Source organism: Mirounga leonina, unplaced genomic scaffold (genome assembly GCF_011800145.1).
Source record: "Mirounga leonina isolate KUSES-001 unplaced genomic scaffold, KU_Mleo_1.0 Mir_418, whole genome shotgun sequence".
NCBI lineage: Eukaryota > Metazoa > Chordata > Mammalia > Carnivora > Phocidae > Mirounga > Mirounga leonina.
This window is the reverse complement of record NW_023270739.1, coordinates 22850507-22877557: the sequence shown is the minus strand read 5'-3', so window position 1 is coordinate 22877557 and position 27051 is coordinate 22850507. Positions and strand designations below refer to the sequence as shown.

At 35.8% G+C, this 27051-nt stretch overlaps 1 protein-coding gene across 5 annotated transcripts in view; it reads right to left on the bottom strand.

The window, feature by feature from the left end:
* The window catches only part of CEP83 (centrosomal protein 83), a 150503-nt gene that overhangs the window by 32315 nt on the left and 91137 nt on the right, over positions 1 to 27051 (bottom strand). For all 5 annotated transcript variants that reach the window (XM_034987837.1, XM_034987838.1, XM_034987839.1 and 2 more), the window contains 6 exons: positions 24408 to 24522; positions 22797 to 22941; positions 22534 to 22683; positions 9868 to 9943; positions 7151 to 7308; positions 5088 to 5217 (listed from right to left, as the gene is read on the bottom strand). In XM_034987837.1, coding sequence (XP_034843728.1) covers positions 5088 to 5217; positions 7151 to 7308; positions 9868 to 9943; positions 22534 to 22683; positions 22797 to 22941; positions 24408 to 24522 — 774 coding nt within the window. The remainder of the gene's footprint in view (positions 1 to 5087; positions 5218 to 7150; positions 7309 to 9867; positions 9944 to 22533; positions 22684 to 22796; positions 22942 to 24407; positions 24523 to 27051) is intronic.

Here is a 27051-nt window from a genome sequence, read left to right as displayed (position 1 = left end):
CCACCTTTAAAATATAGACAGAATCTGACTACCACTCCACTATTTGTCCCTCTACACAACAGCCACAGATTCTTCTAATATATAATTCAGATTTTATTATTTTTCAATTTAGAACTCTCCATTGTGTTCCTACCACATTTAGAATAAAAACCAAAGAATAAAAACATCACCTGGTCTACTACTTCTCTCCATTCCAGCTACCTAGCTCTCCTTCTTTGCATTCCTTCAACATACAAAGCAGACTCCTGCCACTCTCTTTTTACTTGCTATTCTGTCTGGAATACTGTTCCCCTACATATAGAACACGGCATCTTCCCTTCAGGTCTCTGCTCAAATGTTACCTTATCAAAAAAGCCTTCCCTGACTACCTATTTAAAAAAGCACCCTCTATCCCCCTTAGTTTTCCTGTTAGCACACATCTCCACCTGACAAATACTTGTTTCTTTACTCTGTCATCCACCCACTGCAATGTAAACTCCTCAGCACAATCTTTATTTCTCTATTCCAGTGAACGAAACTACCGGATGGATACAGAAGTAGGTATTCAATAAATTTCTTGAATAAATTGGCTAAATGAATACAGAGAAACCTGGTAGTGGAGAGAGCCTGAGTTAGGATGTTAGCAACAGGAATAAAAGGAAATGAGGTGAGGGGAAAAAATGCAAGACACATTATAAAGGAAGAATTCATAGGCCTGAGTGACTGTACTGGGTTGAGTGGTGTCTCCCAAATATTCATGTCCACCGAGAACCTCAGAATGTGACCATCATATAGAAAGAAATTTATTTGGTCTTTGTCCTGCGTTTCTAGCACAGAGTTCCTAAAATCCTTGGAATTTCCTGAGTGACAGGAGTGTCTTTTGTTATTCATAGACTAACAATGGATAGTTGTCATCTTTGATTTACATCTTTCATGCTCTACAACTATTGTAAACTCCACATGACACACAGGGAGAACACCAGATGAGGACAGAGGGACAGAATGAAATGATATGCCTACAAGCCAAGGAAAACTCAGGGATTGCTAGCAACCACCAGAAGCTAGGAGAGAAGTGTGGAACAGATCCAGCCTTTGGAGGGAGCATGGCCCTACAGGCATCTTGATTTTGGACTTCTGACCTCCAAGACTATGAAGTAATACCGTTCTGATGTTTTAAGCCACACAGTTTGCAGTATTTGTTACAGCAGCCCTTGGAAACCAATACAGTGACTAGATGTGGGGGAGGGGTCAATCAAAGGTTTGAAGCATAAGTGATAGGAAGAATGACATTCTACTGAAAGAAATGAAAGTTCAGAGGGGAAATTGGCTGTAAGGAATGATTTTAATTTTGATTTTAGTGGTCCAATACAATCACAGGATTGTCAAGTGGATGCCTTAGTGTTACAAGTATTATTACAACACAAAGGAGCAATAGAAAAATCAAAAGAACACTAATACAAGAACCAAACCTGGGATTCCTCTTTTACCACCTTATTGCCAAATTCAATGAACTCTTTTCAGTAATCATGCTAAATGACCATTTATCTTTGATACCTTTCTTTTCCTGTGACTTTTACAACACCATACCATAGCTTCTACCTCTATGACCATTCCTCTACTAAATCTAGTTCCTCTTTCTAAGTCAACTTAATTCTTAGTCCTTTTATTCTTCAGTCATCTCCAAAATCTCAAGGGTCTAATTCTTTATCTTTAATCTGAATTACTGATCTCCATGCTTTACATTCCATTATTTCTAGTTACTTACATCCTAGTTAGGTGGGATGTGCCACCTTCACTTCAGTTCTGACATGTGTTTGGTGGAACTTATCTTCTCTTTCTACTCCAGTTGACATGTGTTCTCTCTCTACTCCATCATGACAACTCCATTTATATCCTCTCACAACTAAAACACTTCATATTTTTTCTTCCTTCTTATTTAGCACCATATGCTATAACTTTTAAAATAATTCTAAAATGTCACCTTTTACCTTCATTCCTATATCACAAGCCCAAATTCCACACTTCTTACCTCATTGTATTAAAATAGCTTCCTAACTGGTCTTCCTGTCTTCAGGCTTTCTTCTCCCTGAACCTGGTCTCAAACTTTAGTGTCCAAACAGATCACCTGAGAGTGACTATTAGTATTCTTTAGGTATTGCATGTATCTTATTTCTCCAACTAGATTATATGGTCATCAAAAGCAGGAATTAATCATGGCTTCTATTTTCCCCTACGTGTAGAATATAATGCTAGGCCACACAACATATTCAACGATATTTTACAACTTCAAGACTACAGTTCATTTTTTTCCCCAAAAAACATTCATAACAATAATCTAATCAAGAATAATTTCAGAGAAATATACCTTAGAATATAAATAACAAGTTGTCATCTCAAGTGCCTCAAAAGGAAAAGTACAACCCATTGTGCTCAAACCAAGAGATCTCTCTTCATACTCACACTTCAACAATGTATAGAGAAAAATATACCCAGAAGCCAACAGTCACAGAAAGGCATTCCAACTCAAGATACCTGGTCAAGTTTTTCCAAACAAATCAACACAGCAAAATATCATTACACAAAGATCTTACCCAAAAACACTTATCAGAAATGACATAAGCTTTGTGCATAAACAAATATACTCAGATGGCAGTAAGCCATCTTTTCTAGCCTCAGGGGAAAAATAAAGCTGTTACTCCCCAGTTATAAGAATCACACACTAAAGGATTATGATTTCTGCCCTACAGTTAATATTTTCTGACTTGTTTTAAGTCTTACTGCATAACAAAGTTATGATTTTTGTCATGTAAAGAACTTAAAAAGTCTATTGCACTCTTAAGAATTATTTGTGTAATCTTACAGCCAAAATTTTCATTTAGAAGCATTATCTTTAACTTGAATGGGAAAGAGTTTGAATTAAAGAAATTAACTTTATAGTGATTATTCTACCACAAGAAATAAGACCCATATGGGTACAATGAAGAAAAAAGCAGTTAAGTATTTGGAAATCAAAGAAATTGGGAAATTAAAAGAGTAAAAGCACAGAAAGAACACAGGATTAAGAACAGAAAAATATAAATTTTAGTTATGGCAACGAATCCTACTAGTCAAGTTATCTTGGCTACCTACCACTTCAGTTGCCTAATCTATAAGAACTATCTGAATGTTAAAATCCCCCAGCCCTAAAATTATATGTACTCACAGACTTTTTATAGTATTTCCATGTAACATATATTGTCTATTTTCCCACTTTAAAGCTGTAAGCCTCTAAGGAAGTGTCCCACAAGCTCTGGGTCATAATTATTCACTGAATTGAACTTAACAATTTCCTATGACTTAAAATCATAACTCACAGATCTTATTTCTTAAAATGATATGGATATTTCCTATGTTCACACCCATAATTTGGCAGGTATTTCAGTAGAAAAAAAAAGTTCACCCCAGGTCACAATATTGATGAAAGGTTATTTTGCCAGGTTTCTTAAATTATTAGCTCTTCCCCTCTTTCTAGTATACCTATGATTAGCTGGTAATCTCTCTCACCACCGGATGTCACTTTTGCTCCAAAAGAAGTCAACCCAAACTAACCTCAGTAGTAATTAAAATCTGATCTCTAGAATACTTACCTCTAAAACCTTAACATAAACGTTTCTCTGTGAAAGATAAAATCAGCTCTTATAATTTCTACCGATTTTTGGCTAAAATCTGGCTTTAGATGCTTCTAGGCTTCAAACAGTACAAGTTACCAGAAGTAAAATTTCTAAGATCATCCCAAGCCATAAAACACTTCACTGAAATCCCATTTAATACCCATAAGTACTCAGTACTTATATGGACAGAAAGAAAAAGAAATGATAGACACAGGGGGGAAAATCAAAGACAGTGTTTGTATCTGAGTATAAAACACTGAGAGTCCCAGACAGTAAATGCTGTTTTCTAATCTCAATGTTATACTACTTCCAGCATTATGGGAAGAGAGAAGCAATATTCAGAAATCAAGAAAGTGGGGAAACAATGACTTGTAGACTTCTCCTACTGTCACTCCAACTATCAGGATGCATTTGGCAGTTAGATCCAGTTACCATAAATGGGTGACTAGGAACTGTGTCTTTGGTTTCCGAATTCAGGATATGTAAATGATATACAGTTCTCTTCTCTTATGCAAATATGAAGAGCTAACCTTCCCAATAAACATACAGACTAATATTAAAGATACTGGTGTGCCTATGCCTAGAAGCGCCTTCCTCTCATCTCAGACCTTCTTGCCTCCCCAAAACAAATGCCCTTACTAATGGAACTTATCAAATGGGGGCATGTTACATCATTTATGGGATTTTTTTACTGCTACTCCCCACCCCCCACTTCCATACACATGCACCAAATCTTGTTGAAAATAAGTGCTGAATCACTGCACCATGAGTCATGGTTATTGATGGGGCCATGCTACATTCCTTGGGTTTTCTGCAATAGAAAAGAAGTTGTAAACCACTGACTTAGATGAATCATCTGATTACATTATTTCCATGATGCTCTGAACTATTTCCAAGAAAACAAAGTTTTTAGGTTATGGAGCAAATACGCTTGCAAAGTGAAACTTAAAAAAGATCACAGCTGTGGTAACTATAACGGCTGTTTCAGAAGCCGGGGCGGGGGTGGGGGGGGGCAACTTTCTCCTGGGGCAAGGAGATACTTGCTCCTTCATTTCTGAGTTGGAAACAAAAAAAGCATTTTAACCACAAAAAGGATGTTACAAACAAGTATTAGTTAAGCATAGCTAAAATGGACCCAATCGCCCTGTAATCTTATTAAGTGCAGAATGAGTTAAATAAGACTTATATGGGCTGGTCTAGAAACTTTATCAATGAAAAAACACCATGGGGAAATTGCATTTCGGCTCTGAAAAACCGACTTGGAACAAGAAATTTAGAAATAAACCTGTTGAGCAGTTTGCATTTTCCCAATTTATCTCTGCAAGGTTGACAGCAAAATGTCACGTTTAAATATCAAATTAAACATACATGAAATCTCAGTTTTAATTACATTTTATTCTCCCAGAATAGTTAATTATATTTTACTCTATAGCAATCACTTTAATAAGAACCACTTGCCTTTTTCTGGGCAATTGCAGCTCGCTGCAGTTTTTCTTTAGCTTGATTATACTTTTCTTCTCTGTCAGTGATACGTTCCTGAAGCTTATGCTTTTCTTCTAACCACTGTATCTGTTTCTCTTCCAAAGTCCTGTCAAAAGAATGTATGCAAAACAGGGAAGTTAACTCTTAAGATTAAATAGATATTATTCCAAGTATAATCAAACTCACTACCTGCTTCACTACATTGTTAAGTATCCAACTGCGGGTTCTCTTACATGGTCACGTATTTGCTAATTCTCTCATTACTGAATACCTCTTGTGAACCAGGCACTGTGCTGACAACAGTGTGTATACTACACCATTTATTCTTCACAATAACCCCTTGAGTTAGGTACTTCTATCATCTCCATTTTATAGATAAGGAAACTGAAGCCTAGAAAATAAACAAATTTGCTTAAAGACTTACACCTAGGGGGCGCCTGAGTGGCTTAGTGGATTAAGCGTCTGGCCACGGCTCAGGTCATGATCTCAGGGTCCTGGGATAGAGCCCCAGGTCGGGCTCTCTGCTCATCGAGGAGTCTGCTTAAGACTTACACCTAATTAACAGCAGGACAAACACTTGATAACCAGCTTTGAACCATGATAACCACCAAGCTATAAAAACTGAATCTAGCATGGGTGATGGGTATTAAGAAGGGCACTTGTGATGAGCACTGGGTGTTATATCTAAGTGATAAATCACTAAACTCTACTCCTGAAACTAAAACTACTATATGCCAACTAACTAGAATTTAAATAAAAACTTGAAACATTAAAAAAAACCAAACCAACTGGGTCTAATAAAACTGGCTAAAAATCAACCCAGGATTGAAAAATCAACACAGGATGTTTCCTGAATAAAATTCATATAAATGGTATTTTAAGATACTATAACAACTTATATATTTAAAGTTCTTCTGCACACCTTGCATAATTTTTAGTATCATTACTACATATAATACGGCAGTACAAATGAGATTTATAAAATGAGATATCAGATTTTGTGTCTAAGGTCATACAAGACTTTAAATATTTTAGCTGGGACCAAAATCATATTTGATTAACACTTACTCCAGCTATTTTCTACTACATAATCCTATGAGTAACATTCAGAAACCAATGATAAATTATTTAAATTTGCTAGGCATACTGTCATTACAATTCTTAAGTGCATTTTAATCAAACACTTGGGGATTCCAAGATATAAATTTCTATTTTTTGCAAAATATAAGCAAAATAATTTGGACCCTGTGGAATGTCACAATGTACTACAAACACCTTGCTTACTTTCTTTTCTTAAAATTTGCATGTGTGAAACTATGGAAAGCCTTAAAATATGAAATAATGAGAAACTAAAGGAAAAAAAAAAGTTTTATGTGGCAAAGTAACCTTCAGAAGAGAAAATCCAAAAAGAATGTTTTGTAGAAACAAAAAAAAATACTAACATGTTATCAAGACAAAGCAAATACAAAAAAGCAGCTTTCTATCATATCTAAACAAAATTTTCCAGAGAATATAAGAGCTTGAATATCACCAAAATCACCTCCTTGCCAGTTTACTATACACTGTCTACTACTAACAAATTTCAAGGCCAAAAAATAAACAAATAAATGAACTATTCAAAGGAAAAATCCAAGAGATTATAGTTCCAATTTTAGGGAGTTTTGCAAGTCACAGAATTTCTTTTCTGTTCTCTGGCATTCAGAAGAAGAATTTAGATACTTGAAGTGAAAAATGTATTAATGTATTGGTTTACTCAATGACTAAAGAAGTGTTTCTCTGAGGTTTTGCAGAATATCGTGGTTAGGCAGAATTTTAAAAAAGTCTTCTGCCCTAAATGCCTTAAAAAAAAAAAAAATCAAGAGTCCATAAAGCTCATTCTCTAGAAACAAAGTACATTACCTAATACCATTGTACACTGTCAAAGGGTATTTGTAACTAGTTCCCAGAACACATTCAATACTGGAATCATCACTAGAGGAACTACATATAATATAGCAGAAAGAAGAAGTAGTTTGTATATAAAAAAGAGCAAACTCTACTTTTCAACTTCTAGTTGTGCTTTTTCAGCTTGGCTTCTTAAATTTCGGCATTCTTGTTTTAACCTCTCCACCATTTCCTTCAGCATTTGGTTTGAATTCAGCAACTCATTCTCTGACTGTGCAAGCGAGGTCACTTGGCTCTGCAAACTACTGATTTGCTTAAAAGAAAGGAAAGAGAAACATAAGGCCGCATATGTAATACCATATGAGAAAGGAAGAGGATAGTAAGCATCTTCCTTCACAAATGCCCCACCCAACTGATGTGTCCTTGAGGACACTCTGAAATTAAATAACAAACAGCAGCATCATAAGGATCCAATAGTATAGGATCATTTCCTAATAATAACCAGAGACTATCATGAACCAGATTCCTTAGTCTGCCACTAAGTCCTCTCCTCTTCTTCCCAAAATAAGTAGGTCGGAAGAGGTATTGGGAGTAGGAAAAGGGTTATAAGAAGGAGAGGAGAGAAGAGAGAAAGGAGAATCCAACCATTAGAGAGATTCTCCATTGAACTTCCTATAGCCTCCTAGGAAAGAAGAGATTTTAAAAGCACATCAGCTGGGAAAGCTGCTAAGGAAATCCATTCTCCCATTTCCATATACCCTATGATCAGCAACCCTTCCAGGAGTTCTGCTTTCTAAGTAGTTAGGAATCATAAACACAGAAGGGATTGCTCTTACATTGTTTTTAAGTAGTTTCAAAGCATTCCAAACATCCAGCACTGGGCAGAAGAAAGATATTCTAAGAAACTTAAAGAATGGCAAGGATTCCTTGGCCCGTACAGCTATTTATCAAACCATGAAATGTCACTCAGGTTTTTTCTCCATCCTAATTTACCTTTATCTGGGAGTGATTTTTCTCATGAAAAGTAGCTAATTATCTAGTTACAAATTAACAGGCTTTTAAGTTACATCCAAATAATCTTCACTTGGAGTACAGTTATACCTACTTCCTCCATAAGCCATTTTACCAATTAATTAACAAATACTCATTTTCTATTTTTTTAAAAGATTTTATTCATTTATTTGAGAGAGAGAGAGAGCGCACAGTTGGGGGGGGGGGAGAGGGAGAAGCAGAAGCAGACTCCCAGACGAGGAAGGAGCCCAATGTGGGGCTCAATCTTAGGACCTGGGATCATAACCTGAGCTGAAGAGAGATGCTTAACGGATTGAGCCACCCAAGTGCCCCAGCAAATACTCATTTTCTTTCACCTTGTCTTACCTCTTAGCCATTCTCTGAGAAAAGGTGGAAGGAGAGAATCAAGAAGACACAGGACCAAAAGAACCCATTATGAGACTCAAGAGTCAAAAGAAACCAGATTCTTTACTCAATAAAATGAATAAATGCAAAATAATTCCTGCATTTCCTGATGGCAGCGAAGCCAATAAGACAATTGTCATAATAAAGTAAAATGGTATGTCTCAGATTTGTACTTCAGAATAAATTTCCCCTTAAGAACGAGTCAGTCTTTATTTTTAACTGGAGTTGTAAATATTAAATCTGTATTACAGTTGACTGAACAAGCAACTTTCAAGGAGCTTAGTATCTCTCATTATCTAATAAATGACAGAAAGCCCAATGCATATGGTACTAAATAACTTCTCTCGAGTATCAAACATTATGTCCTCCTAGTTGAGACTTAGAAACCACAACTGCATATGCAAAGCAATTCCAGCTAGTTTGCAAGCATAAATCCTAAAAATGGAATCTTCACTACCTCGTAACTTTAAACAAAAAAGAAAATAGAATCAAGGAAAGAACATTCTTCCATGTTTTGCCCATATAAATTTTTCTTAAACCCAAATAACTCTTTAAATATAAATTTCTTTCCATAAATACCACCCTTAGATTTCACATTTCATAGGGATATAACAAGATGCAGCTCATGGAGTAAGAAATAAAAAGTTACAAGTCAATGCTACATGGAACTTAAAATCTAGATGATCTTTCTAATCAATTTTTTAAATCAGAATATTAAAATACTGTTCTTTAAACTACAATTTAAAAAAATTCATGTGGGTCACAGCATATAAAGACCTTAAGGAAAGCAGCAGTTAGGAAAAGCAGCTTACTAACTAGAGCTTAAAGAGGTTTAAAAATTTTATCTTTATCAACCTCATCAATACATTATCAATTGTAATGATTATATTTTCAAAATGTGAAATGTGAATAGATTCAAAACACACACACACACACACACACACAAGCAACCTAAGTGTCCATCCACGGATTAACTGATACAGAAGAGGTGGTATATACATACAATAGAATATTACTCAGCCCTAAAAAAGAATTAAATCTTGCCATTTGCAAAAACATGGATGGATCTAGGGGGTATAATGCTAAGTGAAATAAGTCACACAGACAAAGACAAATACCATATGATTTCACTCATATGTGGAATTTAAGAAATAAAACAAAAGAAAAAAAGAGACAAAAAACCAGATCCTTCAATAAAGAGAACAAACTGGTGAAACAGATAAAGGGGATTAAGAGTATAGTTACCGTGATGGGAAAAAAAAAAAAAGAGTATACTTATCATGATGAGCACTGAGTAATGTATAGAATTATTGAATGATTACATTGTATACCTCAATCTAATATAAAACACTGTATGTTAATTAGACTTCAATAAAAAAAATCAAAAACACATTCAAAATACAGATTTAAAGAAGCACTTAAAGAAATAAAAGCAAAATGTTTGCTAAGATCATACCTGTTTCAGGTCAGAATTTTCATTTTTTTCTTTCTCTGCATTTTCAATATTCCCAATTTGTTGTTGAAGTTTTAACCTAAATATCACAACCCAACAAAAAAATATTATTAAGAATCCATAGTTCACATATTTCAATGAATTAGATAATCACATTAGGGTACCCATACTGACACCAGACATTGTGCTTGCAAAGTGGCAGATAAAACAATAAATATTTTGACTTCAGGCAGTTAAGTGTGTTCACATATAACTAAGATGTAACAAATTTCTGCTTTTGCTATGGAAAAATCTACAAACTACTGGCATAGAGAAGATGAGAAATCAAGTATGTCTAAGAAGATGAGAGACTGTTTATATGGACATACAAATCTGATGAGTAGGATTTTGATAAACATAGAGAACAACCTGAACAGATGGCCTTTGGTGGAAGAGTGAACAATGTGTCGCTAAGGCCTCAGAAAGTTGTCCAGTGTGGGAGAAGCCATCTTTATCACCATACAATATTTCATAGCTTTCAGACACACTGCTACTCACTTGCTCCCTACAAGATTATGGAGCTCCTCAGTGTATCTTTTTTTTTTTTTTTTTTAAGATTTTATTTATTTATTCATCAGAGACAGAGGCAGAGGGAGAAGCAGGCTCCCCGTGGAGCAGAGAGCGCAATGTGGGACTCGATCCCAGGACCCTGGGATCATGACCTGAGCCGAAGGCAGACGCTTAACCGACTGAGCCACCCAGGCATCCCTCCTCAGTGTATCTTTAATGCCTACTCTGATATAGCTATAGTAGAAGAGGCATTTAATTAAGGCTGATCATTTTTTAAAAATTTTATTTATTTATTTGAGAGAGAGCAGCGAGAGAGAGAGAGAGCACAGAGAGAGAGGAAGAAGCTGACTCCCCGCTGAGCATGGAGCTGACTCAGGGCTCGATCCAAGGACCCCGAGATCATGACCTGAGCTAAAGGCAGATGCTTAACCAACTGAGCCACCCAGTCGCCCCAAGGTCATTTTTTTTTTTTTAAAGATTTTATTCATTTATTTTGACAGAGAGAGACACAGCGAGAGAGGGAACACAAGCAGGGGGAGTGGGAGAGGGAGAAGCAGGCCTCCCGCCGAGCAGGGAGCCCGATGCGGGGCTCGATCCCAGGACCCTGGGATCATGACCTGAGCCGAAGGCAGACGCTTAATGACTGAGCCACCCAGGCGCCCCTCATTTTTAACTATAGTAATTTCTCACAATAATTCTATGAAAGTAAGCAGAGTCATTTCAATTTTATAAATAAAGAGATTGAGGCTCAGGCCCAAATCATATTGGTTACCAACCAACCAACTTGGGTCTTCTAACCCAAGTAAGTGTTCCTCTCCCATTTCATTATGCAGCAATTTTAATGATTTTAAGTTCAAAATTTACAAGAAAACTATCTAGTATAAGACACCATAGTATATTTTAAAAAATATAAGCTTTTATCCCTGAAATGAATGTTTATATAATGTGTGTCCTTTTCAAAAGGAATGATACATTTTCAACCAGAACCTTGAAATGTAGAGTATCTCTGGTAACCAAATGACTAACCATATGTGAAAGACTTTAAGCTAAAAGGATATGCCAATATGTGATAGGATATGCCCTTAACCTCTCCCTTTTTAAAATTCCTTAAACACTTATCTGAAATACAAGTCATTTGGCATTTAGTATATATAGTTTGGCATTATTAGCACTTATCAATCCAATTAGAACTGCTTATTGGAAAGACAACAGTCTCAAGAGCCTAGGGCTGTGCTTTAAACCCTAATAAGTATTCAATAAATATTTGTAGATGGACTGAATGACCCAACCCAAATCCTGGGTTAGACATTTAAATGTGTAAGGTGACTGGACAATATGACATGGCAGAAAACAAAGACCCAATGCTTCCTAAAATATTTGCATACAAATGCCAGACACAATGGATCTAAAGGAAAAGGGACGTCTTGCTCTTACTTTCACTCCTTTAACAGTACCAGTCATACTCTTACTTCATAATTCCAACTACATTATTACTCTCTCAAACTTTCTGTGCATTTTAACCTTAAATGTTTATAGATGTTATTAACTTGGTGCTTTTAGATTATGGAGTTAATAAAGGTTTCTTTCTACAAAATCATGACAATACAAACAGAGGACAAAATACTGTGGGTCCCAGCTGAGCTCCAGAGTTAGAAAGTTAGGCCCCAAGTAATTCTTAACTCTGGTCAAGATTTTGGATACACCTGGTAAATCAATTAGAAACAAAATCCTGTTAAGCAAGCAGTGTGCCTAAATGTTTTCTAAATAAGTTATATAGATAAGAAAGGAAACAATGCCCTACAAATAAAAACTGAAGCCAAAGAAACCAATGATAAAGAGTATTTGACTTTCATTAAAATATGAAAGGAGTTAGGACTATTAAAAGAGGACATACAAAGTTTTCTTCAGTTCACTTCACTAAAGCAGTGCAGGGTCAGAATCTACAACTGATATGATGGTTTTTTTAAAAAGAAAATTAGTCCATGATTTGAGATCATTACAGCTAAGCTTATAAGGATAGTGGAATTTAACATAAATAAAAATTAATAGAGCTGATTAGGGTTTAGGAATAAATTCAATGGTCTTAATCTCAGTAACAAAAGTGTTCAGAACAAATTATTTCAAAAGGCAATGCTGCACTTAGGAATAAAGTATAGTATCTCTTTTGGTGAGAAGGTTTTGAATATTTAAGGTATGTCACAACAAATCAAAAGAAAGCAAGTCTTAAAATAGACAGTACAGAATAAAGTGCAATTAACTAACTTTCATTAGGATATCAGTAAAGGCAGGGGCACCTGGGTAGTTCAGTTGGTTAAGCCTCCGACTCTTGATTTCAGCTCAGGTCATGATCTTAGGGTTGTGAGATTGAGCCCTGTGGAGCCTGCTTAAGATTCTCTCTCCCTCTCCCCCACTCCTCTCTGTCTCAAAAAAAAAAAAAAAAAAAAAAAAAAAAAGGCTATCAGTACAGTAAAGGCTACATAAGACAAATGCAATTTGAGCTGGACCTTGAAGGCAAAATAAGAGTCTGGGGTAAAGAAATTAGACACAGATGAAGAAGATAATCAATGAAGTAAGACTCTAGAGAAACAAAAGGGATGGGATTCAGAACTCTTGAGAAGTAAAGGGAGAATGGATATCTTCATTAAAATAGAAAGGGAGGAGAATGGATGAGGATACAGAAATTCTCAGTGAGAAGTTAAGAGAATTTACATCCAGGAGCTTTTGCTCAGACATAAGTGAGAGCACAGCTGAATAGTGGACAAATAGATTCCAAGCTGAATGGGAAACAAGGGAGCCAGGCTGAGACTAGAAGAAGAAAGTATAAGAACTAGTTTCAATATCAATTTGAATATCAAACTGCAGTGTCTTCAGTGAGATTGAAGGGGATAAGAGAAAAAAATTTACGTCTTTGAAATGATCAGTTCTAAGGGATGACAAAGTCCAAGAAATGGCTAAGTGTAGGGTCTGTTAAAGTGGAATAAAGAAAAGAGTACCAGAGAGAAGATAAACTATAAGGCTAAGTTGTTAGATGGGTCAACAATATGAATGGTGCAGTCACAAAGAACAATGACAAAGGATAGAAAATAAAAACAAATTGAGCCAGAAGTCAAGGTCTTCAGCGACTGTTGGGGAACATCTTGTAGGTTAGTCAATGACAGAGAAGAAAATAGGAGTAAGATGGATGCAATGAGTATCAAAAGCAAAACCATTTTAACCCAAGTTAGTCAAACAATTGTCTAGAAGCAAAAGTGGGGTTCATAAACACAGATTTCCTTCTTGGTCCCTAGTTGCAGGAAAGAGGAAGGAAGACTAATTCCACTTAAAAGGGTTGCCAGGACCAGGTCAGGTTTCAGTGAGGGTGTATTTTTTTAAAAGTGGAGACTGCAAAAAAAATTATTGGTAATGGAATAGAGATTTCAGAGATACAGCAAATACTGTTGAAAAGACAGGTTTAATGGGTTGGCCACGAGGAGAAATCAAAAGGTGAAGGATGAGTAAGTTGCCAAATGAGAAACTATGAGATCAAGTACTTTATATTTTTGAAGTAATTACAGAAATAATGGAAGAAGAAATAGTTGATAGACCAGAGGGCCTAGGTACAACAGAGAATGGAACTACAGAAAAGTTTAAACAGAAACAATAGGAATAACAGTGAGATGGAGTCATTCCAAGTTCTCTTCACAGTACAGGTAGCTAATTATGATGATTATTGCCTAGGTTTTCTGTGGCAGGCAGCTCATGTGTGTCATTTCATCATTTAACAAATATTTACTGACTACCTACAAATGCTAAGCCTAGTCCTAAGTGTTACAGATATACCAGAGAATAACAAAAACTGAATTCCTATCCTTAAGAAATTTACAATCCATGGGCGCCTGGGTGGCTCAGTTAGTTAAGCGACTGCCTTCGGCTCAGGTCATGATCCTGGAGTCCCGGGATCGAGTCCCGCATCGGGCTCCCTGCTCGGCGGGGAGTCTGCTTCTCCCTCTGACCTTCCCGCCTCTCATGTGCTCTCTCTCTCTCTCACTCTCTCAAATAAATGAATAAATAAAATCTTAAAAAAAAAAAAAAAGAAATTTACAATCCAATGGTACTATGTGATTAAGTTTTTTTAATGATGGAAATGTTCTATAATTTGTAACACCCAATATGATAGCCACTAGCTAGCTATATGTAGCTACTTCAAATAGTGCACATTTCAAATAGTACAACTGAAGAACTAAATTTTTATTTTTTTAAAATTTTTATTAATTTAAAATTAGATTTAAATAGTTCTGTGTGACTAGTAATACCGTATCAGGCACCCAAGTTCTGATTCTGGCCATTATTAGCAAAAAGAGACTTTCCCGGGAAGGTACGAGACTCACTGAATTAACACCACAACCAGGCTAAAATAATTGACCAGAATCACCAGCAAGGACATACCAAAGAACCATCTGTCCTCCAAATGTTGCCACATATTCTTCTATCACTTACTTTGCAGTTCAAATTCTGGAACAGAACTTGCCCAACTGGCCAAGTATAAGTCCCTTCCTCTCCACTAAGATGATACACAACAGATAATTCATCTAAAGATGAAATATAAATAGAAAGGAGATATATTAAGTAGCAAATACTTTTTTTCAATGTTTCTGAAAAAATCACAAAGCCACAAATGGAAAATAAGAGCTCTGGCTTTAAGCAATGCAAAAAATAAGGGATTCACTACAGGATTAACTTAAATGATCAAGTTCCCTTTCCTTGAGCTGGTAATTGCTGCTATTTCCCCAACAAAGCTCCTCCTCACTTCTGATAACAAAATATACTTCCCCCACCCCCCACCACTCTGAAATAGGCATAAACCTAGGCTGAATCAGAGTGCCCCTATCCCCCTAGCCATAGTGATGGACCCAGGAATGGGCATGTGAACCAGGCCCAACTTCTTTTCTAGATTTTTCTGACTTACATCATCAAGTAAGAATCCTATCTTCTTTGATCTCAAAAATAAAGTCTTGGCTTCACAGAGAAAGCAGTAAGAGAGAAACAGACATAAGAGTTAGAAGAGAGGAGTGAGATGAAAGGAGGGAAGAATGTTTCTAGATTCAGGCGTCCATGAGACCAGCACAATCCCTGTTCTTTCCACAATTTATGTCTGCTAATAAAGACCCTTTTTTCACTTAACTTAGTTGGAGTTGTGTTACTGTCATAACCAAAAGTTGAATAAATATTTTCTTATTTAAAATCCTTTTCAAGGGATGCCTGGGTGGCTCAATTGATTAAGCATCTGCCTTCGGCTCGGGTCGTGATCCCAGGGGCCTGGGATAGAGCCCGGCATCGGAGAGCCTGTTTCTCCTTCTGCCTCTGCCCTCCCTGCTGCTTGTGCTTTCTCTTTCTCTCTCTCTCTCATGTTCTCTCTCAAATAAACAAAATCTTTAAAAATAAATAAAATCCTTTTAAAAATATTTTAAAATTTTAAATAATTTTTCCATGTTTTTAATTTACAGGTAACTATGAATTTTATAAACTCATTGTGGGGTGGGACAGTCTCCTGAAATACAGAATACTGTTAGAATAATACTTTTGTTATTTAGTCTAGTGAAGAAGAAACCACTTTAATGAGGACAGGAGACTGGTATATAATTAATAATTTAAAGCATCTGCCAAAGCAGTAATTAATCTTACTTATCACAGATATTTGTTGTTTGTAAATAAATGAATACTTCTGGTTTATATGACTTAGACTTTTCAGCTCCTTAAGCAAGACCTTTTTCTCTATAGGTAGTCTCTTGCTGACCTATTATAAATTCTAAATAAGACAAGCTTGCAATTACGATTATTTTAATGAATGACCAAAATAGATCTGGTTTATGTAGCTAGACTTATAAATCAGAAAATCAGACCTGCCTTGAGAAAAACAAAATTGTAGATCATTTTTTAAAAAGTCATATAGGGACGCCAGGGTGGTTCAGTTGGTTAACCGACTGCCTTCAGCTCAGGTCATGATCCCAGGGTCCTGAGATCAAGCCCTGCTTCAGGGTTCCTATTCCTTGGGGAGCCTGCTTCTCCCTCTCCCTCTGCCTGCCACTCCCCCTGCTTGTGCTCTGTCAAATAAATAAAATTTTTTTTTTTTTAGAAAAAAAAAGTCATATAAATTTTGCAAATTACTCCTTCTGCTACATTTTGTGTTAGTTACTAGGTCCTTATTTTAAAATAAGTTCGGGTCAATTATACATTATAAATGATCTGGAGAAACTGAAATAAAAAAATTATTGAAGTGACTAATGGAACAGAAAATGATTTCTGTTAAAGAAAGGCTAAAGAAATGAATGCTATTTTATATAGCAAAAAAAACCCCACAAAACCCAAGGGCCACATTCATTATTGTCTCCAAGTAACAACAGTTTGCTTGACATCTGTCACTATGTCAACAGAAGCCAAACCAGGAGAAACAGGCTTAAATTCTCACAGAAAAGATCCTAACTGGCTAAACTGTGGAACCATAGTGGGATAAAACATTTAGAGTGGGGTTTTTCTGGGGAAAGTATCTCTCTCCTTTCTAAATATTGTCAAGGAGAAATAAAATAAACAAACAAAAAAAAGCTTTACCTGTCTGGAACAGTTAAAAAAAAAGTACTCCTCTAAAAGCAAAGAATAGGACAAAATTGGCTCTCCAAATCCATTACAGATTTGTGATTCTAGAATTGTAGCAGCCAACATTTAATCATTCATAAAACCTGACATGAGTAAATAATATATCTCTGCCTGAAGTAATTTTTTCCTTAGTAATGAGATTAATATAACACTGTACATTAACTAAACTATAATTTAAATTTTAATTTAAAAAACACCTTGTCCCAAAACATAACCTATACCTTAATGAACATGATTTTAAAAAACCTCTCAACTTTAATCTATGTAATTATGAAATCATTTAAGATTTTAGAAACTTAAAAGCAGATATAGGGATTTCCAGGTAGCTGAAGACAACAGCAGATGTCTAAATCTGTGCTATCCATATGTCCTGTAAAATAATACAGAAAAGCAAAGAGAACAAATAAAGTCACACAAAACCACATTCTTTCCATAAGACAAAAAAAGCCTAAACTTCAAAGCATTTTTAAGTAAAAAGAGGAAAATAATTCTAAATCCCAGCAAGTTACTACTCATGCTCCTGCCAGAGTCTTTGCAGTGAGCATGGGCTCACTCCATGTAAATGAACTTAACTCATACATTAAAATAAAAAGATCACTAAGGGGTTCCATAGCAAGACCCAACTACATGCTACACATACAAGACACATTTAAAAAAAACCAAAATGATTCAGAAAGACTAAAAATAAGGGGATGAACAAAGGCATACCAGGCAAATGGAAACAATAAGAAAACAGGAATAATGATATCAATGTGGAACTCAAGCAAATTACATTAAATGATAAAAGAAAAGCACTTTTAAAATGCTAAAAACCACAATTCACAATTAAGATTGTAACTATTATAATCATCTATATGCCAAATAATACAGCAATCATCTTTTTGAAGAAATCCACAAGAAATGCAAGGAGTCACAGAGAGAAACGTGCTAATAATAATAATAGACTTAACGCCTACAATTGAACACTTTCTATTCTAGTGCTTACGTAGCAGTAACAAAAACTGATGCAAAGCGAAATGTAAAATTTAAAAAGACTCACTTTAGAGCTCCTTTAAAGCTCACTTTAGAGCATGTTCAGTGTTGACATACAAGAGTGTCTCCTTAAATTTTTTACCCTGGGTGTCTCAGTTGCTTAACCCTAGTCCTGGCCTTAATATATTAGGTCACACACACACACACACACACACACACACACACACAAATCAGTGCATTCCATAAAATAGAAATAATAGAAACAATACTTTCTGATTACAATGCACTAAAACTATAAATTAACAAAATAAAAAAACAAAAAGGCCTCCTACCTGGAAAGTCAAAAACCTTCTGTTATGGATTGAGCTATGTCTCCCCAAAATTTGTATGTTGAAGTCTCAACCACAGCACTTTAGATAGGGATTGCATTTGGAGACAGGACCTTTAAAGAGGTACCTAAGGTTAAATAAAGCTATCTGGGTGAGTCCTAATCCGTATGACTGGTATCCTCACAAGAAGAGGGAAAGTTATTAGAGACACAGGCACACAGAGGAAAGACCATATGGGAACAGAGCAAGAAAGTAACCATCTACGAGCCTACGACAAAAGAGACCTCAGGAGAAACCAAATCTGACACCACCCTGAGATCTCAAACTTCTAGTGTCCAGAACTATCAGAAAATAAATTTCTATTGTTTAAACCCTCCTGACTGTGGTACTTTATTATGACAGTCCCAGCAAACTATTAATTCCATCTCTTACTAAACAACTACACCTTCTATTAATACATCTATTAATTCTTGGGTGAAAAGGAAAATATAAATTGAAATTAGAGAATCCTAAAAGATAATGATAATTAAAACACTACAGAATATACTTAATATACTTAAAACAGGGATAAGAAAAATCTCATACTAGAAACTTTACCAATAAAAATGAAACAACGAACACTTGTTGAGTTAAACTCCCAACTCAAAATATACCAAAAAAAATGAACAAAGTAAACTGAAATTAAGCATAAGGTATACAACATGATCTTAGAAAACTCAAAATCTACAAAGCAGTTAGTAGAAAATACATGACTTTAGTTAGGTCACAGGATTCAAGGTCATTACATAAAAGTCCACTAACTATATTTCCACATGCCAGCAATAAACAGAAAGTGTAATTTTTAAAAAAACACTCCCATTTATAATCACATAAAAATGCTGAGGAATAAAATGTAACATAAGATATGCATGACATATTCAATGAAAACTATAAAACTCTGATGACAGAAATTAAATATGACCTAATTAAATGAAGAGACATGCCATATTCATGGATTGGATAGGCACAATATTGTTGAGATGACAACTCTTCTCAAACTGAGCTACAATACAGATTCATTGCAATTCCAATCAAAACGCTAACAAGCCTTTTTGAAAAAGGTGACAGTCTGATTTTAAAATTTATGTGGAAAGGTAAAGGACCTAGAAAAGCCAAAACAATCTTTATAAGAAAGAACAAGGTGGAGAGGACTTGCACTACCTGCATCAAACTTACTATGAGGCCACAGTGGTCAAGACAGTGTGATAGTCATGTGAAGACGGACAAACAGGTCACTGCAATAGGACGGAGTCCAGAAACAGAAACACTTAAATGGTCAACTGATTTTCAACAAAGGAACCGAAATAATTCAATAGAGGAAAAGAGAGTGTTCAACAAATGATGCTGGAACAACAGGATACCTATATGGAAATAAAAAATGAATGTCTACCATCACCTCACACTACACAGAAATTAACATGAATTGGATCATAAAACCTAAGTGTAAGAAACAAAATATTAATCTTTTAGAAGAAAACAAAATAGAAATCTTTGTAACACAAGATTAGGCAAAGCTTTCTTTTAAAGAGAACACACAAAAGGGGTGGCTGGAGGGCTCAGTCCATAGAGCATGCAACTTGACCTCAGGGTCGTGAGTTCAAATCCCATGTGGGGCATAAAGATCACTTAAATAAGTTTTTTAAAAATTAAAAAAAAAACCCCCCACACACAAAACAAACTAGAAAAAAAATGATAAAACAGACATCAAAATAAATTTTGCTTTCAATAGACACAATTAAACAAAGCAATCCACAGACAAGGGGCTTGTTGCAAAATAAAGAGCTGTTACAACTCAATATGAAAATAATTTCCCAATTTTAAATATGGGCAAAATATTTGGATGAATACTTCAAAAAATCACATTACAAGATGCTAACCAACATTAGCCATTGGGGAAAATCAAATTAAGACCACAATGATATATTACTCCACATCTTCTAGAGTTAAGTTAAAAAGACGGACAATAACAAATATCAGTTAAGATGTGTGAATCATATGGAATTGTCATGGGGAACTCTCATACGTTGCTACAGGAATGCAAAACAGCATAACTACTTTGTAAAACAGTTTTGCTATGTATGTTATAAAACAGTATTGCTATATGTCATCACTCAGAAATGTCATTCCTAGGGCGCCTGGGTGGCTCAGTTGGTTAAGCGACTGCCTTCGGCTCAGGTCATGATCCTGGAGTCCCGGGATCGAGTCCCGCATCGGGCTCCCTGCTCAGCAGGGGGTCTGCTTCTCCCTCTGACCCTCTTCCCTCTTGTGCTGTCTCTCATTCTCTCTCTCAAATAAATAAATAAAATCTTTAAAAACAAAGAAATGTCATTCCTAGACATTTAACCAAGAGAAATAAAAATGTATGCCCAAAGACTTGTACATGAATGTTCATAGCAACATTAATCATAATAGCCCCAAACTAATAACCCAAATATCTGTCCATCAAAAGGAAAATGAATAAACAAATGTTACATCCATTCAATGGAATATTAATCAGCAATAGAAAGGAATGAACTACTGATATATGCAACAACATGGATAAATCTGGGGGTGCCTAAGGCTGGGGATCAGAGGAGAGGTCAATTGCAAATAGACATGGGGAAACTTCTAGGGTAATAGAACTGTTCTATGCTTTTACTGTGGTGATGATTACAAAACTTTATACAATTACCAAAAAGCATCGAGCTGCACATTATTTAAATGGATGAATTTTATTTTATGTATGCTAAACACTAATAAAACTATAAAAACTTTTTAATGGCAGAAAAACACAGAAAGAAGAGAGTAGAAATTAATGAGGTAGGAAATAGAAAAACAATTGACTCCATAAATCAAATCCCTAATTTAAAAAATACTGAAACGTACGCTTAAAATGATTAAAATAGTGAATTCTGTAATGTATATTTTATCACAATAAAAAGAATAAAATCAACAAAGCACTAGCTGACTAGATTAACAAAGAGAGGAAGAAAGCACATATACAAATAAGAAATGGCTCCAGGGAAAGTAAGCATTGAAACAGAACAAATTGAAAAATAAAAACTATTCTGCAGATCTCTATGCAGACAAATTTGAAAACCAAGATGAAATAATTTCATATGAAAACACAGATTATAAAAATTGATCCCAATAGAGACAGAGAGCTTTAATAGATTGTTTTCTATAAAATAAACAGATAATTATTCCAGAAGTTAAGTTGGTTCAAGATTAAGAAATCCATTAACACACAATATTAACAGTATAAGAGAGGAAAAATTATGATTGTCTCCAGAGATGCTGAAAACCTTTGAAAATTTTTGACATCATGCCTATCATTTCTACTATAGTGTTTGCCAAATGATCTTTTCCTATTTCCATCATTCTTTCTACGTTTATTAGTTGGAATTCTCCTGAAAAGAGCTTTCCTTCTCTCTAAATATTATACATTATACCATCTGGACACACAGATTTTTATTTTATCCTATGGATTATAACCTTTTATTACAACTTATTTCTTTGCTCAAATTGTCTCAGATTTGGCCACTGGGTGCTAAGAGTAGTGGAAGAATGTATGATGAGAAAGTATGATGAGAAAATTTACATAGTCTCAAAGTATTTCCCCATAAGATAATTATATATCACAAAGAGAAAAAAAGTCATTTTATACCGGAAAAATCTGGCCAACACCACCTTAACCAAATGATCAAAGTGAACATCACCAGTAAGGGGACAAATAATATACCTCCTAATATAATGCACTGAGGACACATGACTTTGACTCTGGTATTATTTTTGCTAAAAATATACAACCTGAATTTAATCATAAAGAATTTAAGACAAACTCAAATTGAGGGACAAGCTACAAAAATAACTGGTCAGCACTCTTCAAGGAAAGGCAATGTATGATTCTGGACTGGATCTTGGACCAGAAAAACGGTATCAGTAGGACAACTGGTAAAATTTGAATAAAGTCTATAGGTTTGATAACACTAATATTTATTTCCTGATTATATTAATGTTAGTATCTTAGCTTTGACTATTGTAATATGGTCATGTAAGATGTCAATCTTTATAAAGATCTCGGTGAAGACCATGTGGGAATTTTACAATGTTTTGTTACCTCTGAAATTATTTCAAAATGAAGTTTAAAATATATACATGCATATATAACCTAATACTCTGAAGTTCCCTTCTGGCCAACTCTTCTGCCATCTGTGAAGCCCGCAATTTCTCTTCACACTGATCCTTTTCAGATTGCCTCCAGACATCATGTTCCACTTTCATTTTCTCTAAATCCGCTAATCTGTTCTCAAGTTCTATCCTAAAACAACAGATGATAATTATGTTACAAGAACTACAATGAGGATGATATGACAGCAAAATATTTTCATTTGCAAGGAGATTGAATACAAAATAAGGTAATTAAGTACTTACTTTTCATCTTGTAATACCACAAGTTTTTGATAACCTTCTTCCTTGGCAGCTTGTACTTTACGTATTAATTCACGATCCTTTTCTACTAGGAGAGCTTTGTGGTGTTCAACAGCCGACTTGAGAATTTCATTGTCTGACTGTAATCCTAATATTTTTTTTAAGGAAAAAGATATGCTGTATTCAGTGTTATTAAGCTGAAAAAATCTAACAGCAAGCATCCATAAACTCGTAAGACGACTAAAAAAGCGTAGAAAGTCTGGATATGTATTCTCAAAGATCTATATACATTACTAATAAACCTTTCAAGAATGAAACCTACTAAAACTCAGAATTAACTATTCTGTCATTATTTTATTTAGCATACATATACAAATGCTTTAATAAAAGACTACATACATTTACTCACTTGACTCTTGAGAGCTGGGGACATCAACCCAGGTGATATCCAAAGAGATATAAATACTTACTTCACTTCTAAAAGGGTTTTATAACCTTAGCCCCACAGACAGCATCATCATAAAGCTGGCTGGAAGTAGAGTGAATAAAATCATAGAACCCATCAAAACCTATCATTCTAGCAGATGTGTTATATATTTCCAATGGAAATATAAATTGGAGGGGCGCTTGAGTAGCTCAGTCAGTTAAGTCGGGAGCCTTCAGGTCAGGTCATGATCCCAGGGTCCTGGGATCAAGCAAGCCCTGCATCAGGCTCCTTGCTCAGTGGGGAGCCTGCTTCTCCCTCTCCCTCTCTCAGCTCATGCTCTCGCTCTATGTCAAATAAATAAATAAAATCTTAAAAAAAAAAAAAAAGAAATATAAATTGGAAACTTTCAAGTTTATCCAATGAATTCACAAATTTTCCTTATATTGATATAGCAAGTATTTTGCAGATGAAATAACTAAAACAAATTCATATCTAACACAAAATTTAAAAAGAACGCATAACTAGATCATAAACTCTTTAAGTCCCTTGAAAAGTTACTCCCTAAGTCTACAGAAATTCATGAATCAACATCAAGTAGAGATTAATGATGAAAACAGTAATTCATCATAAGCTCTGTCTGAAACTACATAGGCCAGGTCAACTAAAGACCAACTTGAGGACAGTTATAGGCCAAAGGTAGCTTAAACACCTCTTAAGAAAAATCAGAAATAATATAATTCTGAGGAATCTTGATGAGAAGGACATTCTAAGACTACACTGGAGCTTAAAAATAGGCCCAATAACTAGCCTACTGTTTACATAAAAACAAAAACTGGGCTGGGGATCCACCTATCTTCCTTACTTTCTTAAGTCTTAAAATGGTCTGGGACTAATAATCACATGATCTAAATAGATTCACAACTATAAACCCAGAAAGTATGAAATCCCATTTGTAAAGTTTCACTTAATTTATGTATTAATCAAATAACTGACATAAACATAAGATTTTTTTTAAAAAGACACATCACAAAATGAACATTCAACACAAATAAAAATAATCCATATGTGCTCTCAAATTAAAATTCAATTAGGCTGAAAATCTGGAAATAAAAATTCAGTTTGATTTATTTTAATAATTTGTTTGTATGTAAAAATAATAGTAAAAAGCACGGGAAATCATATATTACCATCCAGTTCACTCTGAATCTTATTCCTTTCTCTTTCTAGCTCACTCTTAGCTCTTGCTGCCTCCAGTTTGATGTCTGTTATTTCTAGTTTGTTTGAATGTTTAAGTTCTTTTACCTGTTGATAATTAGAAATTGAAATTACTATAGGTCATTTTCTTGCCATTAACTGCTTACCCAAAAACATCAGTAGAAATGAGAAAACGTTTTGGTAGCAGAGTACACAGTGTAAGTACCTTCCAATGGGAAGGTGCTTCAGGGCCTTGAACAGTATTTGGTACCAAGAAAACAGCCTTTTCCTAACAGAATTGAGTTATTTCTTTACAAATATCTGGCTGGGATCATCTGGCTTAATCTTGCCTTAAAAGGCTTAACTGCAAGTACCTAAAATCCAATAGTCAACGACGGACACATCTTCAGAGAAAAAAACCTGAAACCTCCCTTTAAAAAAAAGTGCTGGTGACAAGAAGGCATTCTAGATATAAGGAACAGCACATAAAATGTTATAAAGGCATAACATCACACAGTATGCCTGCAAGAAACAATGAGCAATGTGTTAGAACAGAGGAAGGCAGGAAATCTGTAGACTGGCAGAGAAGAAACTTTATATGCCGTACAAAAGGGCTGCGTATCCTGTTAGCTACTGAAGGGGACACAATCAACTTTGTTTCAGAAAATTAACTCTAATTGCAAATTAAGATTAAGAAACTGAAGGTAAAGACACCAATTAAGAGGCAAAGGATTGACCAAGTGGGCAAGAAGGAAGAATCAATTGAATTGTGTGTGTGTGTGTGTGTGTGGTGGCAGTGGGAAGAATGAGCATAAAACATATGAATCTAATTTAAACTTTTACTGCCCAAACCTGATTCTTTTAAAGCCCTGAGTGAATGGAGACAATTGTCAATATTTTCCATATAATTAACCAATCACAGACTAATTTTTAGTTTTCTCTGAGACAAGTTGAATGATTCTAGTTCATGAGTAGTATTCATTCATTGGATAAATATTTACTGAGTACCTATTATGTGCCCTAGCACAGTTGTAGGAGCTGGGGTTACAGAAGCAAACAAAAAAGCTTAATCTCTCCAGTTATCTGCACTACCCTCTAATATTTTCCATTTCCTTTCCTTTTGGTAAGGTGCTTCTAAAGTTAGTCCTACAGTTAATCCTCTAATGAGGATTTAACCAATACAGATATAAAAATTAGATAAACCTGTACTCTGACATACTGATGCATAAAACGATGAAATTAGAGTAGAAAACCACAAATATATACAAGCCAAATATGTAAAATGTAAGATGATGGGAACAGGAGGGAAGAGGATAATATCCTTGAGTGCAACAGAAATCTATAAAAACTGAAGATGGGAGTTAGAAACAAATGAGAAAGAGCTCCTAGAGCCAAAGAGGGGAAGGATGAGAAACAGAAGTGTCTTACCAAAAGAGACTCCATCTATGAAAGGTCTTAAAAACATGTAAGGAAGGGTTTGGTCAAAATCCTCACTTAAAGAACAACAGAAAAGCAAGTACTCTGCTGCCTTTGTACTGCTAACCACATTTAAGATGCATGCTTTGCTTCCAAATAAACTTAGAGATTTTTAAATGACACTACAGAGGCTGCTGGGAAGATGGCGGAGTAGGACGACCCTGGGCTCACCTCTTGCCACGTGGCCACCTGGAGAGCACCCACATCGGCATAAATAACCCAGAAAACAACCGGAAAACTGGCAGAACAGACTCCCCGCAGCCCGACGTAGACAAAAGGCCATAGCAAAGCAGATCCACCCCCTCCGATCGCTCTTGGCAAGATCCCATCAAAGCGGTGCCACAAGCCTGGCAGTGTGCGCGTGGCCCAAACAAGGGCCGGCACCACTCCAAAGTGAGTCCTGCTCCAGGGAGCGGGGAAGATAACCACACGCCAGTCTGACTGTGACCCCAGCAGTGCGCTGGGGGCAGGCAGATGGTCTGATTGCAGGCCCCACCCACCAACAAAAACTTCTCAGGGGACAACACAGGGAAAGTGCCTGTAGTTTGGTGCTACTTCATCTCCGGCCAACACCTGGTCTGACTCAACTCGAGCCCAAGGCAGCCCCAGACCGGCTCACTAACACCACAGGCACCAGACTCTACTCACAACAGGCAGAGAGCCATCGCAGGCCGGACTGAAGGCAAACACATCCCAGCCACAATGGTAGGACACCTTGTAGCAACACACGTATAGGAGACACCCCGTGAAGCACCATTTTCTGATGAAAAGGAGACACTGTGCTGCAGGACCTCTTCTTCACAAAGCCACTACTTTCAAGTGCGGGAGACACAGCTGACTTTCCTAACACAGAAAAACAGACACAGCAACAGACAGAATGAGGAGACAGAGGAATATGTCCCAAATGAAAGAGTGGAACAAAATCAGAGCAGGAGATCTAAGCGAAATGGAGATAAGTAATATGTCTGATAGAGAATTTAAAGTAATGCTCATAAAGATACTCACTGGACTTGAGAAAAGAGTGCAGAACCTTCATGAGACCCTCCACCAAGAGATAGGAGACGTAAAAAAGCACCAAGTAGAGCTACTGGACTCAGTAAATGGAAATAAAAATAGACCACCTGGAATAAGTAGCAAACAAGAGGAAGAAGAACGGATCAG